At 35.8% G+C, this 18,421-nt stretch overlaps 1 protein-coding gene across 7 annotated transcripts in view; it reads left to right on the top strand.

Annotated features, from left to right (window-relative positions):
• PHC3 (polyhomeotic homolog 3) overlaps positions 1 to 18,421 on the top strand; it is a 94,815-nt gene that overhangs the window by 34,065 nt on the left and 42,329 nt on the right. For 5 of the 7 annotated variants that reach the window (XM_036898364.2, XM_057499905.1, XM_057499901.1 and 2 more), the window contains 3 exons: positions 6,214 to 7,073; positions 7,365 to 7,412; positions 11,176 to 11,329. In XM_036898364.2, coding sequence (XP_036754259.2) covers positions 6,214 to 7,073; positions 7,365 to 7,412; positions 11,176 to 11,329 — 1,062 coding nt within the window. The remainder of the gene's footprint in view (positions 1 to 6,213; positions 7,074 to 7,364; positions 7,413 to 11,175; positions 11,330 to 18,421) is intronic. The other 2 variants (XM_036898366.2, XM_057499897.1) reach the window with 1 other exon arrangement.

The raw sequence follows: 18,421 nt of genomic DNA, 5'->3' as shown, positions 1-18,421 counted from the left end.
AAGAAGAGTGTCTTATAGTTTTCAGGGTATAGGTCTTTCACTTCCTTGGTTAGGTTTATTCCTAGATATTTTCTTCTTTTTGATGCTATTGTGAATGAAATTATCTTCCTGATTTCTCTTTCTATTAGTTTATTGTTAGTGTATAGGAAAGCCACAGATTTCTGTGTGTTAATTTTGTATCCTGCAACTTTGCTTAATTCCGATATTAGTTCTAGTAGCTTTGCAGTGGAGTCTTTAGGGTTTTTTATGTACAATATCATGTCCTCTGCAAATGGTGACAGTTTAACTTCTTCTTTACCAATCTGGATTCCTTGTATTTCTTTGTTTTGTCTAATTGCCGTGGCTAGGACCTCCAGTACTATGTTGAATAACAGTGGGGAGAGTGGGCATCCCTGTCTTGTTCCCTACTGCAGAGGAAAAGCTTTCAGCTTCTCGCTGTTCAGTATGATGTTGGCTGTGGGTTTATCATATATGGCCTTTATTATGTTGAGGTACTTGCCCTCTATACCCATTTTGTTGAATGTTTTTATCATGAATGGATGTTGAATTTTGTCGAATGCTTTTTCAGCATCTATGGAGATGATCATGTGGTTTTTGTCTTTCTTTTTATTGATGTGGTGGATGATGTTGATGGATTTTTGAATGTTGTACCATCCTTGCATCCCTGGGATGAATCCCACTTGGTCATGGTCATACAATCCTTTTGATCTATTTTTGAATTCGGTTTGCTAATATTTTGTTGAGTATTTTTGCATCTATGTTCATCAGGGATATTGGTCTGTAGTTTTCTTTTTTGGTGGGGTCTTTGCTGGTTTTGGTATTAGGGTGATGTTGGCTTCATAGAATGAGTCTGGGAGTATTCCCTCCTCTTCTATTTTTTGGAAAACTTTAAGGAGAATGGGTATTATGTCTTTTCTGTATGTCTGATAAAATTCCGAGGTAAATCCATCTGGCCTGGGGGTTTTGTTCTTGGGTAGTTTTTTGATTACTGCTTCAATTTCGTTGCTGGTAATTGGTCTGTTTAGATTTTCTGTTTCTTTCTGGGTCAGTCTTGGAAGGTTGTATTTTTCTAGGAAGTTGTCCATTTCTCCTAGGTTTCCCAGCTTGTTAGCATATAGGTTTTCATAGTACTCTCTAATAATTCTTTGTATTTCTGTGGGGTCCGTCATGATTTTTCCTTTCTTGTTTCTGATTCTGTTGATTTGTGTTGACTCTCTTTTCCTCTTAATAAGTCTGGCTAGAGGCTTATCTATTTTGTTTATTTTCTCGAAGAACCAGCTCTTGGTTTCATTGATTTTTTCTATTGTTTTATTTTTCTCAATTTTATTTATTTCTTCTCTGATCTTTATTATGTCCCTCCTTCTGCTGACCTTAGGCGTCATTTGTTCTTCTTTTTCCAATTTCGATAATTGTGACATTAGACCATTCATTTGGGATTGTTCTTCCTTCTTTAAATATGCCTGGATTGCTATATACTTTCCTCTTAGGACTACTTTCTCTATGTCCCACAGTAGTTGGGGCTTTGTGTTGTTGTTGTCATTTGTGTCCATATATTGCTGGATCTCCATTTTAATTTGGTCGTTGATCCATTGATTATTTAGGAGCATGTTGTTAGGCCTCCATGTGTTTGTGAGCCTTTTTGCTTTCTTTGTACAATTTATTTCTAGTTTTATACCTTTGTGGTCTGAAAAGTTGGTTGGTAGGATTTCAATCTTTTGGAATTTACTGAGGCTCTTTTTGTGGGCTAGTATGTGGTCTATTCTGGAGAGCGTTCCATGTGCACTTGAGAAGAATGTGTATCCTGTTGCTTTTGGGTGTAGAGTTCTGTAGATGTCTATTAGGTCCATCTGTTCTAGTGTGTTGTTCAGTGCCTCTGTGTCCTTACTTATTTTCTGTCTGGTGGACTGTCCTTTGGAGTGAATGGTGTGTTGAAGTCTCCCAAAATGAATGCATTGCAGTCTATTTCCTCCTTTAGTTCTGTTAGTATTTGTTTCAGGTATGTTGGTGCTCCTGTATTGGGTGCATATACATTTATAATGGTTATATACTCTTGTTGGACTGAGCCCTTTATCATTATGTAATGTCCTTCTTTGGCTTTTGTTACTTACTTTCTTTATTTTGAAGTCTGTTTTGTCTAATAGTAGTATTGCAACACCTGCATTTTTCTCTCTGTTGTTTGCATGAAATATCTTTTTCCATCCCTTGACTTTTAATCTGTGCATGTCTTTGGGTTTGATGTGAGTCTCTTGTAAGCAGCATGTAGATGGGTCTTGCCTTTTTATGTATTCTGCTACTCTGTGTCTTTTGATTGGTGCATTCAGTACATTTACATTTAGGGTGATTATTGAAAGATATGTACTTATTGTCATTGCAGACTCTAAGTTTGTGGTTACCAAAGGTTCAAGGTTAGCTTCTTTACTATCTTACTGTCTAACTTAACTCGCTTATTGAGCTATTATAAACATTGTCTGATGATTCTTTATTTTTCTCCCTTCTTATTCCTCCTCCTCCATTCTTCTTATGTCAGGTGTTTTGTTCTGTGCTCTTTTTAGGAGTGCTCCCATCTAGAGCAGTCCCTCTAAGATACCCTGTGGAGGTGGTTTGTGGGAGGCAAATTCCCTCAACTTTTGCTTGTCTGGGAATTGTTTAATCCCTCCTTCATATTTAAATGATAATCGTGCTGGATACAGTATTCTTGGTTCAAGGCCCTTCTCTTTCATTGCATTAAATATATCATGCCATTTTCTTCTGGCCTGTAAGGTTTCTGTTGAGAAGTCTGATGATAGCCTGATGGGTTTTCCTTTGTAGGTGACCTTTTTACTCTCTCTGGCTGCCTTTAATACTCTGTCCTTGTCTTTGATCTTTGCCATTTTAATTATTATGTGTCTTGGTTTTGCCCTCCTTGGGTCCCTTGTCATGGGAGTTCTGTGTGCTTCTGTGGTCTGAGAGGCCATTTCCTCCCCTAGTTTGGGGAAGTTTTCAGCAATTATTTCTTCAAAGACACTTTCTATCCCTTTTTCTCTCTTCTTCTGCTGCTGCTATTCCTATGATGCGAATATTGTTCCGTTTCGATTGGTCACACAGTTTTCTTAATATTCTTTCATTCCTGGACATCCTTTTATCTCTCTCTGCGTCAGCTTCTCTGCGTTCCTGTTCTCTGATTTCTAGTCCATTAATGGTCTCTTGCATCTCATCCATTCTGCTTTGAAGTCCTTCCAGAGACTGTTTTATTTCTGTATTCTCCCTCCTTAGTTCTTGCATATTTCTCTGCAAGTCCATCAGCATGGTTATGACTTTTGTTTTGAATTATTTTTCAGGAAGATTGGTTAAATATATCTCCCCAGATTCCTTCTCGGGAGGATGTGGAAGATGTCTGGGTTAGTCTGGTCTGGATCAAATTTTTTTTGCCTTTTCATGTTGATAGATGCAGTGGTATGCTGGTGACTAGTCTGTCATCTGGAAGAAACCAAGACCCTTTCCACTTGCTCCTGGCCTTTCTTTACTGGGACTATGGCGACCCCTAGCAGTTGCACGTAGACTGAGTCTCTGTTTCTTGCCCGGCCGCTATGGAGGAATCTCCCTTGCTGTGGGCATGGCCAGCCTCAGGCTGCTACTGTGCTATGGTGGGACACGGGAGGGGGAATGGACGGGTGGCTGTTTATCTCCCTGAGGGTTCTCAGAGCTCCTGCCCAGGGGGTTAGGGCACCCGGAGTTCCCCAGGATTCCCAGCTGCTGGGCTTAGTGTCCCAGGACAGTTCCATCCAGCAGTGGGGTCCCTGTCCCCTTAAGACTTTCAAAAAGCACTCACTTTTCTTTGTCCCAGGGGCGCTGGCTACGGGGACCCGTTCACAGGTCTTACTGTCCTGTTTCCCTAGTATCCAGCACCCCACGCACTGTGTGTCTGCACTCTGGGTGCGGATGGCTAGGGCTGGGTGTTTAGCAGTCCTGGGCTCCCTCTCCCTCCCTGCTCCAACTCCTCTCCTCCCCCCGGGAGCTGGGTGAGGGGCACTCTGGTCCCACTGGGCCGGGGCTTGTATCTTACCCCCTTTGCCAGGTGCTGGGTTCTTGTGGATGTGGATGTAGTCTGGCTATTGTCCTGTATCTTCTGGTCTCTCTTTTAGGGATAGTTGTATTTGTTGTATTTTCAAAAATATATATGTTTTTGGGAGGAGATTTCCACTGTCCTACTCACGCCACCATCTTGCTGTGAATGAGTTCTACACATTAGAGGGATGATGCCAATCATTAATTCTCCAAGTATAAGGCCACCCTGACAATAATAAAGTATTTGTTAATCAGAGAAATGAACAAACATGATATGATTCTCCAGAGCGCTAGGGCTTTACTTGTACAGTAGTATTGCTTCAGATGTCCTGACGGTTACTCTGTAATACATGTGATTGTCAATTGGATTTATGGATCAACATAAAATACAGATTATTTAAATTTTTCTTTGATCAAACATCATGGGGAAAGGATTAGACTATTAATCTATTGAATTATCAATTCTAGACTATAAAAAAAAGATTGCTTACTTGTTAAAGCACAGAATTTTTAATTCCCATGAATATAATACCCATTGTACTTCAGTAATGTGGTAAATTTTAATTATAGCTTAAAAAATTCAGTTAAAGTATGTCGTTGCTATTGTGCTTGCAAAAATTTATTATTTCCTTAGCTGTATAAGGGGAATATTAATACCTCCCTACCCCAAATGCATTTAATGAGAACAAATAAGAAAAATATGAAAGCACCTTGAGCCTTTTGGACAAAAGGCACTCTATGGAAATTCAACATTTTACTTTATATTAGGGTCTTTATCAACACAATTATATAATACTGACATAAAATTTTCAGTCTTAGTTTGAAGTGCTAGTTTAGTTATGTGAAAATTGTTAGGTGAAATTTTAGATCTAATTTTGATTTTTTTAAACAATTGGTGGATATTTGTTGAATCTTTCTTGAATTGTTAATCGGGTGTTAATTTCCTTAATGGTTTTCCAAATTTTTAAGTAATCAACCAAATACAAAAATGTTTAATTAAAAATTGTTAGAAATTTGTATAAGGCCTTTGTCACAAATGTGGTTAAACATAAAAATAGTTGCAAGGCATTAGAGTCTTTATCTTAAATTCAGAGATTAAAATAAAATTGTTGCCCTGTCTTTAGGTCTATTTTAAATGTATATAATTTTTACATGATATCAAGCAATGTTCAGTTTATCCTCTAGTGAACCCAGTTTCATTTCTTGTGTAGATAGATTTTACCACCATCTCCCTCTGTGTAAATATATGTACCATATAAATAAATGCAGAAGAGGCATAGTGGTGGGGAAACTAACTACTTGATGTTGCTTATTTATATATATATATATATATATATATATTTTTTTTTTTTTTTCCTGTTGTGAGTGGCTTCTCTGTGGAGAGAACTAATACTGTCACTTAAAGATTACTGTAGGGTTTTTTTGTTTGTTGAGGGGGAGAGCAAAAACAAGATCCTTTATTCAGATAGCATGGACATTCTCTTTGAAAGCAAACTAGTGCTCTTTTAGGTTTGGAATAGCACCTGAAATTTCATTTCTCAGTTAAAATGATTATTTAACTGTGCTATAGAATTCACACATGTGTTTTTGCTTAACTGAATTTAGTTTTTTTACATAACATTTTCTCTCTCTGGGTCAAATAATACCAACTCTTCTAGGCTCAGATTGGGAAATTCATATATAGGTACATAGAGTTGGAAGAATGTCTAAACATAGATTATAAAGGATGAGATCTTTATTTTATGAATCTTAATATTGCATTTTTATGATTTAAACTTAACTGCACAGATTAATTGTATGAATTCAGTGATCTCCTCTTCTCCCCCAAGAAATGAATTCAAGTGGGTAAACTCTGTTAAAAGTTAATTCAGATACTCTGATGACCTATAAAATTTAATAAGGAATTGTGTAGATTTAGACTTATGAATCAATTGTTTTAGGCAGTTTTCCTTTGGAACTTACACAGTATAGTATACTTTATGAATAATCTTTCTGTTTCTAACAAGAAGTTGTTTGTCATTATGTTTTCAAGTCACTCTTGTCTGGAAGACTTGTAATAGATTTCTCATGATTCTAACCTGAAATGAAAACTTTCCACCTTTAGCTTTATTTTTTATATTCTGTGATATTTTTGAAATACCTCCTAATTGTCATTTTTCTCTCTCACAGCTTCATATCCTCCAGTTCAACCTCATCCTCTAATCAAACATCAGCAGATCCCTGTTCACTCAGCACCGCCCAGGGTCGCCCATCATCAGCTGGTACTGCAGCCCCAGACTCAGCTGCCGGTCACACTTCCGGGCTTGGCCCAGGACCCTCCCCCACCTCAGCATTGCCTTCCGCTCCCTAACCATGGCCTTCCCGCTGGGGCTGCCCAGCCACAGCACTGTTCCCCGATTCAGAGTCATGCTCCTCCTTTAACAGTGTCCCCAAGCCAGTCACAGTCAGCACAGCAGTCGGTAGTGGTGTCCCCTCCACCGCCTCATTCACCAAGTCAGTCTCCTACTATAATTATTCACCCACAAGCCCTTATTCAGCCACACTCTCTTGTGTCACCGGCTCTTCAGTCAGGGCCAAACTTGCAGCAGTCCACTGCTAACCAGGTGCAGCCTTCACCTCAGCTGAGTCTTCCATCCCATCTTCCACTTACAGCTTCCCCTGTTGTACACCTTGGCCCAGTGCAGCAGTCTGCCTTGGTGTCCCCAGGTCAGCAGATTGTGTCTCCAACATCACACCAGCAATATTCAACCCTGCAGTCCTCTCCAATCCCAATTGCAACTCCTCCGCAGATGTCAACATCTCCTCCAGCTCAGATTCCACCACTGCCCTTGCAGTCTATGCAGTCTTTACAAGTGCAGCCTGAAATTCTGTCCCAGGGTCAGGTTTTGGTGCAGAATGCTTTGGTGTCAGAAGAGGAGCTTCCAGCTGCAGAAGCTTTGGTCCAGTTACCATTTCAGACTCTTCCTCCTCCACAGACTGTTGCAGTAAACCTGCAAGTACAACCACCAGCACCTGTTGATCCGCCAGTGGTAAGCCCTTGGAAGCTCTTTGACTTTCTTGCTGAACTGAAAGTAAAAAGAATATTTTCCCACTTTATGTTATATTGCTAGATCTAAATGCCTATGAATTTAAAAAGCTTTAAATTTCCATCTGTCAGTGTCTGACAACATGCTGTATGGACATACACAAAAAATGCCGCTTGTTGTAGTATGGTTGCATGTTTGATAATTTGTGGTGGTTATTAAAATCCCTCGTTAATTTTATTACTATTTAAACAAATCCATCTGCTATCTTTACAGAGTTGATTTTTTTTCCCCAAGGGAATGCATTTGAACCAGTGTCATCTGCACAAAGTTTTTTCTCTTAAGGTGATTATCCTTCATAGATCCCTTCTGTTGGCTTGTATGTTCTTAAACGTATGGTTTATCTAGCTAACCTCTTTGGTTGTATGCATTCTAAAGTCCTGGGCATTTAGGGGCTTTTCTTTCAAAGTGAAGGTATGCTTGTATGATGTAAATTTTGGTAAAATTATATTTTGTAATTAAAAGACATTTATTTGAGGAAATAATCCAATTTTGCAAAAAACATCTGTAGGTCATCTTTTAGAATTATTAAACTTGTGATTTTTGTATTTCTACTAAGGGAAAATATAAACCTTGACTAGTTTTCATTTGAAAACCTAAAAAAAATTGTCAGTGGATGAATTAAATACTGAAGATGAAAAAATACTATATTGGAAGGAGTTAAAGTTTTGAATAATTGAGTTTATGGTACAATGTATCAGAATTAACTTCTAAAAATAGTACATGTTGCCCACAAAAGAAAATTGTCTTGAAAAATGTTTTTCTTTGAATATTCTCTAAAGGACATTTTAAATTTATAAAATAAGTTAACAATAGAAATTGAATAATGCCTCACTGTTTAGGCAGAATGATCAAATTCATAATTCATTTATAACTGAGGAAAACAATTTTCTCAAAGGAGGTTTATAATAAACCTCACTGAAGAGATCTTATCATTTAAAGATTAATAGCCATTAATTCAGAAAGGAAAGGAGTATCAAAGACTATTTCTTAATGGGAACATTTTGGTTCTCAGAATGTAACTTTGTAAATTATTTATTCCCGTCATTCTGACTGATCTTAATGGACATACAGAGATTGAATTCCACTTCCTATTCATTTCCATTAAAAACACAACTTGGCTAAAACAATGGAATCTAGAAATAAGTTTGTCATTCAATTGTATCTATATTTTCTTTTAATGGGTTTTTGAAGAGTTTACAGTGAATATAACATCAAAACAGGCTTTGAATTGTACAGTACCTTCAAAGAAATAAGAAATCAAATTTAACTCAAATTTATATTTTCACTTTCTAGTTCAGTAAATTGGTTAACAAGTAAAAAAAGTTTCTATATGTTTTACATTTTTCTAATTGCTTTTGTTAGGGGAACTTTGGAGGAACATATTTGGGGATGGAAATACCAAAAACATAATAACACTTAAAACTAAAAATATTTAAAGTCATATTTTGTTACATCCTGCCTTCCTTTCTTTAAAAAATTTCTTTTTGTTATCTCATTTTTTTTTTTTGTCATCAAGCTTTATCACTGGTATGGTCATGCTTGCTGTAGATGTTCCCATGTTATCTTTTCTTATCTTTTACCTTTCTTTGACTACCATAGACTATTAAATTGCTATGTTTTTCTTCTGTGAACTTTGATCAAATCTATTTTTTAATTAAATCACACTTCTTTACAAATTGCACATTTCTTCACAGTTTCCTGATTTTTTCAAATATTTGAAGGTAGAGATTTAAATTTACTTCTGAAGAGAGAAATTTAGAACTGGTAAGTTTTCTAGGTTACTTGAAAGGCTAGAGAGGTGGGACTGATGTCTTTTATTGAAGTAAGTGTGACAGTCATTGCTAGTTATAGAGCAGTAGTTATGAACCAGATAGAAATTGTAATGTGCAGTTCCCTAATGATCTTGTGAGCAAAACCTTCAATTCTTTGCTCTATTCAATATTTTAGTTGTTGGCACTTAGACATCTGACACCATCAGCCTAAAAAAATCTGATAGATCTGAATTTGCCTACTTTTATCATGTATTTTGTCTTTACATGGGAGATTTGGAAGAAAGTATGTATAGTTAGGCTGAACTATAAAGAAGAAAAGTATAGTATTCTTTAACAGGTTATTTCAGAATGTGGCAATTGTGTTATGCCTCTTTTTATCCTTTAAAACTTTTTATTACTTTTTAAAAATTAGAATTCTATGCATGATGAAACTGATTCTTTAAAGGGTTCTGTTTTTAGAAAAACCTTAAAGGTTTTTCAAACTTGTGACAGCAATACTATTGAAAGAGAGGCTTTCAACATTTTAAAGTGAGATCATCTTTAAAAAAATGAGATAATTTTTGGAATAAAAGTAATATCTAGCAAAGAAATGCTACTTAGCTACAGTTGAACTGGTTAATAAACCTATGCTTATTTAATTACCTCTGATCAGTACCCCCACAACTCTGCTGAATTAAGGTAATCATTGCTACAGCAGATGCCCCTCACCAGAAGGTTTTTTTCCCTTTAAGCCCCAGGACATTTTTTTTGGATGACTTTCCCTGATATTGGACATTATTATCACTTAAAATTATTGGCAGCTATCATTGTTGTACTGTTCTAAATGAACGTCTGCTTTCACTTCAAAGGTCCAGATATGAGGCAAGGAATCTCTCTTGGTGAAATAACTTTCCAAATTTAGTGTTGTGAACAAATAATTTTTTTAAATGTTGCCTGCATAATTGCTGATTCAGATCACAGTTCTGGATATATTTGATATAAAGTTGTCAGTAACAAGATTTTAAAGTATTTAAAAAGGCAAATAGAAGATATTTTATTCTTAGAGGCTTGGAAAGTATTTTCATCCTTTTTTAGTATCGTTGTTAGATATGTTTTTGTAGCTGAATCTTTGTAGTCCTTTTTCTAAGACATGGTTATGCTGATTTCAAAAATCTTGATCATTTTCATATTTAATTTTATGTACTTTTAAATTATCAAACTTTTTCAGTAGGTTTACTAAAACTACAAGGTTAGGTGTCAAAGTTTTTTGTTAATGTTGAATGATTTTTTGTTTTAACGTTAGTTTGGTAAGTAATTTTAAAAACTCATGGCCTTTGTAAATTTAAGTAATAAGCTTCGTATATAAAAGAAGGGAGGTGAACTGCTTTGTACTTGTACCAATCTCTAGAAGTGGACTTCAAAAATTCAGCCTTAAGTTTAATGAAAAATTATTAATAAGTTAGTTATTTTTAGTCATATAGGTCCTTCTCAGAGTGCTTTGAGTCCCATTTCCTTCTTAACTATGATCTTTACCATTGGATAACAAGGTAGCTAAGTTTTAAAAGACTAAAAACTTTCCTCTATAAGTATGAGCAGTATTAAAAAACTGAAAATAATGTATCAAATGGCTTAGAATGGGGTGTGTGTATGTGTATTATCATTTCAAGGACAGATATTTTCTGTTTACCTGACATTTTAACTTATAATAATTCATTAGGTTCTTGAGTAATCAGAAGGTTAAAGAAAAGATGTAATTTCATACCTTTTTTGTAGGTACTCAGATTACTTTTCATAATTTTAATCTTTAATTTACATATATATATATAATAAAAGAAGAGCCTGGGATGTAGTCCTTTAGGCAGTACATTTATTGACATATCATGTGTCATTTTGTTGAGATTTACTTAGTGCACTTGTGAAAAATATTTGTTCTATTTATTTATGATAGCAGTTAATAGGAACAATAATAAATAGTTACTTGAGTGTATAAAATAAAAACTTTAGAAAATTCTCAATATTAAAAATATGTCCTGAATTGACTATCACCTTTTTGGAAACTATAGTGATTTGTTGCGTACGTACTGATCCACAGCTTGCTTTTAGTGAAATATTGTCAAGTATTATGAAAAATTTCATTTGAACAATTTTAAAGTTTTCCTTTCAACCTGTCAAATGGTCATTTTGCCTTATTTTAGTATTTGAAACTCAGAATTAATTTTTAGAAAATTAAGTCAGGAACATCTTACTAAATATATTTGCAGGAACATTTTAAGGCAGTGGGTTTGTTGTCGCAGGTCTATCAAGTAGAAGATATGTGTGAAGAGGAAATGCCCGGAGAACCAGATGAATGTGTCCGGATGGACAGAACCCCACCGCCCCCTACACTGTCTCCAGCAGCTGTAACTGTGGGGAGAGGGGAGGATTTAACTTCTGAACATCCTCTGTTAGGTGAGGAAATGTCTAAATTTGGGGCCATTTTCTGTTAGATAAGTGTTAGTAATTGAAAATTTTTTTCTTCTACTGTAAATGATATTGGACTAATTTATTATATAATTAATTATAGCAAAACATCAATTAGAATTCAAGGATTTTTTGATGAGCCATCCAAGTGAAAAACATATTTTAGCCTCCTAATTTTTAGTGTTTTGTAGATGTGTTTCACGTGCCCATTCAGATTCTTGTGTCAAGCTATTTCTAGCATTAAAATTAGAATAAATAAAAGTTTTATCAAAAGGTATCAATTATACTTTCCAAAAATCTCAAAGCATTCTAAGTTATATTTGACATTCCTCATAACTGCTTGTGATCTAGACTGAGTAAATGCTTTCCAAATGTCATTTCCCAGACTGTAATTAAAATGAAGTCTAATTGTTACTAGACACATGGATTTAAAAATTCTTGAAGTTTAAGTATTCAAATTTTTAATGATTACTTCAGTGTTACTTATAAGCTCAAGTAAATCTATATGTTCCTCCTTACAGTATCAAAGTGACTGAATCCTAGGTATTAAAATATAGTATGACCTATAGACCAGTGTCTAGGTCCTAAAAAAGTTGTATCCCCTGTTTTGTTTATTTATTTATTTATTTAGTTTATGAATATTTTTCTTAGATCAAGGATTGGAAAACTATTGCTCACATTTCAAATCTTTCCTGCTGTCCATTTTTGTAGGGCCCATGATCTAAGGATGGTTTTAAAGCTTTTGAATGGGAAAAAAAAATCAAATCAGAAGTAGTATTTCATGTCATGTGAAATTCAAATTTTGTTGTTCATAAATAAAGCTCTATGCACCACAGCCACGTTCATTTGTTCAAATCGTATATATGGTTACTTTTGTGCTACTGAAGCAAAGGTAAGATGTTACAGAGACTGTAAGGCCCTTTTACAGAAAGTTTACTGACTTCTGATCCAGATAATACCAATCTTGATTCAGGTTTCATTTTAAGTATTCTGTTCTGTTGAATATCTCAAGGCCCTAGAGATCGTTTTCAGTTAAGAAGAATCACTGTAGCAGGCATAGAAACCAATGGTAATGGGACACTGATTTTGCTACCAAAGCAACCCTTGCCTTCTCTTTCCTTCATCATGCCACATCTCTAACCCATTCCTTCTCTCCATCTTTTATTCCCTTACTACCAATGTGAATCTTTGGAAAGCATAGGAGGTGGAATATCAATTTTCTTCCAACTTTTTCCCCTCCTGAAAAAATAGAAAACATTTAGTCAATAAATTATATAAAATATTTAAGATAGGTTTAATATTTTTGCCTTTATTCAAAATAATACCTCAAAAGATAGATTTAAGAAACTCTAACATAGTATTAAGTCTTTGTAGTTTCTGTACATCAAGAAAAGGATTTATGTTGCTACAGATTTCATGGAGTTTTTTTTTTTTTTTTTTGAGAGGGCATCTCTCATATTTATTGATCAAATGGTTGTTAACAACAATAAAATTCTGTATAGGGGACTCAATGCACAATCATTAATCAACCCCAAGCCTAATTCTCAACAGTCTCCAATCTTCTGAAGCATAACGAACAAGTTCTTACATGGTGAACCTTACATAGTTCTTACATAGTGAGTAAGTTCTTACATGGTGAACAGTGCAAGGGCTTACATAGTGTATGCCCTTGTGTATGTAACAAGTTCTTACATAGTAAGTTCTTACATGGTGAACAGTGCAAGGGCAGTCATATCACAGAAACTTTCGGTTTTGATCACACATCATGAACTATAAACAATCAAGTCAGATATGATTATTCGTAGAAACATAAATTTAATTGAATAATAACCTTTTGTGGCTATGACTTAATTATTTAATAAGCATTACTAATCGTACTTAAAATTTAAACATTTAAAAAATATTGGAACACAAGAATATCTTCACATTTTTTTCCCTCAGGAATTTAGTCTGAGATCCTGGTAAGCATATCCCTCTGGCTAAACTGTCTAAGTAAACTTAGACTTTTGACTCTTCCTCTATTTTACTTCTTATTTACAACTCTTCTGTAGTATATAAGGAGGGAAAAGCAAGCAGAGTTTGATTTTTTTTATAATAATTCTCATCAAATGATGAAATAAACTAACCTGCAAAAACATAGGACTTGGTTTCCATCCAGGATTTAGTTCTTACAAATCTATAAAAATTCTTTATAAGTTAAAAGCATCCATTAAAAAAGGTAGAAGAAGCTTATAGATCATGCTCAGAAAATGAGACTGTGAATAGGCGGAGTAACCTATGGCAAAGTCTTACCAGGTAACTAGGGTTTTCTCTCAGTTGTCTTAAATCTAGAGTATAATTGTTTTAGTTCTCCTGCAGTACATCAGTGTTGCCTGTGCTTTCAATTTTAACAGCTGATTATAAACTGGCAAGTAATAGCTGTTAGCTTCTTCAAAAAATAACTTACAGCCCTAATTTTAACAAAACTGGGGACTACATGAGATTGACACATTTATACATGTGATCTAAAAATTAATTAGGATATATACCAAGCAGTATTTTTTTGAACAAACAAGTTATACTTAATTCAGCTTTGTAGTTCCAAAATAACAAAGTATCTATAAATCTTTAGGGGACATTAAAAATTTTCTTATTTTTCAGTTCTCCATAGATTTATATTTTCCTTCTAGCAGAAAACTGTGCCTTTTAGTCCGTTCTTTTTCCTTTATGGGAGTATATGTGAAAATGGGGTGTGTGGGGTAGAGTTTTTGTGGACTTCCTCAGTCTGGTAATACATGCTGTGTAGTTATGTATTTGTTCCCAGAAATCAGTAAACCAGCATTTTCTGCTGACTTTCTTTGTAAATTTTTAATAAGGGATTGTGTAATTTTAAACAGGTTTTCCAGTACAGTTTATCTTGGCAGATTATTTGGTAGAACTAGGTTAATTTATGGCTCTAATAGTACTGTGATAAACTACATAATGATGATAACCACATCAGAGTTCCTAAGTATGAAATGTTAACTTTTCCATTTCTGAGACTATACAGGTGATCACCACACTCTTGTTAGTTGAAATTTTTATTCTTTTTTTTTATTTTTAATTTTTTAATTTTGGTATCATTAATCTAAATTACATGAAGAACATTATGTTTACTAGGCTCCCCCCTTCACCAAGTCCCCCCCACATACCCCTTCACAGTCACTGTCCATCAGCGTAGTAAGATGCTGTAAAATCATTACTTGTCTGCTCTGTGTTGCACAGCCCTCCCTGTGCCCCCCCCACACTATACATGCTAATCGTAATGCCCCCTTTCTTTCTCCCCTGCCCTTGTCCCTCCCTTCCCACCCTTCCTCCCCAGTCCCTTTCCCTTTGGTAACTGTTAGTCCATTCATGGGTTCTGTGATTCTGCTGCTGTTTTGTTCCTTCAGTTTTCCTTTGTTCTTATACTCCGCATATGAGTGAAATCATTTGGTATTTGTCTTTCTCCACCTGGTTTATTTCACTGAGCATAATACACTCTAGCGCCATCCATGTCGTTGCAAATGGTAGGATCTGTTTTTTTCTTATGGCTGAGTAATATTCCATTGTGTATATGTACCACATCTTCTTTATCCATTCATCTACTGACAGACATTTAGGTTGCTTCCATTTCTTGGCTATTGTAAATAGTGCAACGATAAACATAGGGGTGCATCTGTCTTTTTCAAATTGGAGTGCTGCATTCTTAGGGTAAATTCCTAGAAGTGGAATTCCTGGGTCAAATGGTATTTCTATTTTGAGCATTTAGAGGAACCTCCATACTGCTTTCCACAATGGTTGAACTAATTTACATTCCCACCAGCAGTGTAGGAGGTTTCCCCTTTCTCCACAACCTTGCCAACATGTATTGTTGTTTGTCTTTTCGATGATGGCGATCCTTACTGGTGTGAGGTGATATCTCATTGTGGTTTTAATTTGCATTTCTCTGATGACAAGCGATATGGTGCATCTTTTCATGTGTCTGTTAGCCATTTGAATTTCTTCTTTAGAGAACTGCCTATTCAGGTCCTCTGCCCATTTTTATTTATTTATTTATTTTTATTTTTTATTTTTTTATTAGTTTTATTTTGGTATCATTAATCTACAATTACATGAAGGACATTATGTTTACTAGGCTCCCCCCTTCACCAAGTCCCCCCCACATCCCCATTCACAGTCACTGTCCATCAACATAGTATGATGCTGTAAAATCACTACTTGTCTGCTCTGTGTTGCACAGCCCTCCCTGTGCCCCCCAACACTATACATGTTAATCGTAATGCCCCCTTTCTTTTTTCCTGCCCTTATCCCTCTCTTCCCACCCGTCCTCCCCAGTCCCTTTCCCTGACAGACATTTAGGTTGCTTCCATTTCTTGGCTATTGTAAATAGTGCAGCGATAAACATAGGGGTGCATCTGTCTTTTTCAAACTGAAGTGCTGCATTCTTGGGTTAAATTCCTAGAAGTGGAATTCCTGGATCAAATGGTATTTCTATTTTGAGCATTTTGAGGAACCTCCATACTGCTTTCCACAATGGTTGAACTAATTTTCATTCCCACCAGCAGTGTCGGAGGTTTCCCCTTTCTCCACAACCTCGCCAACATTTGTTGTTGTTTGTCTTTTGGATGGTAGCCATCCTTACTGGTGTGAGATGATATCTCATTGTGGTTTTAATTTGCATTTCTCTGATGACAAGCGATGTGGAGCATCTTTTCATGTGTCTGTTGGCCATCTGAATTTCTTCTTTAGAGAACTGTCTATTCAGCTCCTCTGCCCATTTTTTAATTGGGTTATTTGCTTTTTGTTTGTTGAGGTGTGTGAGTTCTTTATATATTTTGGATGTCAACCCTTTATCGGCTCTGTCATTTATAAATATATTCTCCCATACTGTGGGATACCTTTTTGTTCTATTGATGGTGTCCTTTGCTGTACAGAAGCTTTTTAGCTTGATATAGTCCCACTTGTTCATTTTTGCTTTTGTTTCCCTTGCCCAGGGAGATATGTTCATGAAGAAGTCACTCATGTTTATGTCCATGAGATTTTTGCCTATGTTTTTTTCTAAGAGTTTTATGGTTTCATGACTTACATTCAGGTCTTTGATCCATTTTGAATTTACTCTTGTGTATGGGGTTATATAGTGGTCCAGTTTCATTCTCTTACATGTAGCTGTCCAGTTTTGTGAGCACCATCTGTTGAAGAGACTGTCATTTCCCCATTGTATGTCCATAGCTCCTTTATTGAATATTAATTGACCGTATATGTTTGGGTTAATGTTTGGAGTCTCTGTTCTGTTCCATTGGTCTGTGGCTCTGTTCTTGTGCCAGTACCAAAGTGTCTTGATTACTGTGGCTTTGTAGTAGAGCTTGAAGTTGGGGAGCGAGATCCCCCCCACTTTATTGTTCCTTCTCAGGATTGCTTTGGCTATTCGGGATCTTTGGTGTTTCCATATGAATGTTTGAACTATTTGGTCCAGTTCATTGAAGAATGCTGTTAGTAATTTGATAGGGATTGCATCGAATCTGTATATTGCTTTGGGCAGGATGGCCATTTTGATGATATTAATTCTTCCTAGCCAGGAGCATGGGATGAGTTTCCATTTGTTAGTGTCCTCTTTAATTTCTCTTAAGAGTGTCTTATAGTTTTCAGGGTATAGGTCTTTCACTTCCTTGGTTAGGTTTATTCCTAGGTATTTTCTTCTTTTTGATGCTATTATGAATGGAATTGTTTTCCTGATTTTTCTTTCTATTGGTTCATTGTTAGTGTACAGGAAAGCCACAGATTTCTGTGTGTTAATTTTGTCTCCTGCAACTTTGCTGAATTCCAATATTAGTTCTAGTAGTTTTGGAGTGGAGTCTTTAGGGTTTTTTATGTACACTATAATGTCATCTGCAAGTAGTGACAGTTTGACTTCTTCTTTACCAATCTGGATTCCTTGTATTTCTTTGTTTTGTCTAATTGCCATGGCTAGGACCTCCAGTACTATGTTGAATAACAGTGGGGAAAATGGGCATCCCTGTCTTGTTCCCGATCTCAGGAAAAGCTTTCAGCCTCTTGCTGTTCAGTATGATGTTAGCTGTGGGTTCATCATATATGGCCTTTATTATGTTGAGGTGCTTGCCTTCTTTGCCCATTTTGTTGAGAGTTGTTATCATGAACGGATGTTGAATTTTGTCGAATGCTTTTTCAGCATCTATGGAGATGATCATACGGTTTTTGTCTTTCTTTTTTTTGATGTGGTGGATGATGTTGATGGATTTTTGAATGTTGTACCATCCTTGCATTCCTGGGATGAATCCACATGGTCATGGTGTATGATCCTTTTGATGGTGAAATTTTTATTCTTTAGGGATTCCTATTCTTTGTTCTCTACCTAACTGAGTGATATTTTGAGCATCTTTGATAGTGGTATCAATCCTTTTCATACTGATGGTGGAAAGGAGTTACCATAGCAATTAAGAGCACCGTCTCCAGAACCTGACTCCCTGGTTTAGTATGTATCCCAACTTCATTACTTATTAGCTATGTCCCCTTAGGCAAGTTTCTTTATCTTTCTGTCTTTTGGTTTCCACATCTATAAAAATGGAGATAATAACAATACCTACCCATAGGCTGGTTTTGAGGATTAAATGAGTTACAGTATGTAATGCATTTACACTACCTGGCATGTAAGTGCTCAGTAAGTAGTAATATTAATCTTTACACACATGCTCTTTTTTGGTTTTTTTTCTCAGACATCTGTCATATAATATTCCTACACATCTACTCAATAATATTCCTTTACAGACAGTAAAGGTTTGGTGCAATCAAATGGGTGGGTAAAGTCTCCATCATAGGCTGTTGGATCTATCTTATTGTGGTCCTCAAGAGTTTGAAGGGGAGAAGCACAACGATCCAGCCCAACATTTTGTGGTTGCCCGGTACGACAGGCCCTGGAACACTAGTGTTCCTTCAAACTGATGTTACAGTGCCACTGAAGAGTTAGTTGTTTTTAAAAAAAAATGTGTGGATTTGAATTAGCCTTACTGTTTGAAATAAGGTGATGGCTTGTGTGATTGATTAAAATCTCTACTTATTTTGTGG

Source organism: Manis pentadactyla, chromosome 1 (genome assembly GCF_030020395.1).
Source record: "Manis pentadactyla isolate mManPen7 chromosome 1, mManPen7.hap1, whole genome shotgun sequence".
NCBI lineage: Eukaryota > Metazoa > Chordata > Mammalia > Pholidota > Manidae > Manis > Manis pentadactyla.
This window is presented reverse-complemented; position numbering and strand designations above follow the sequence as displayed.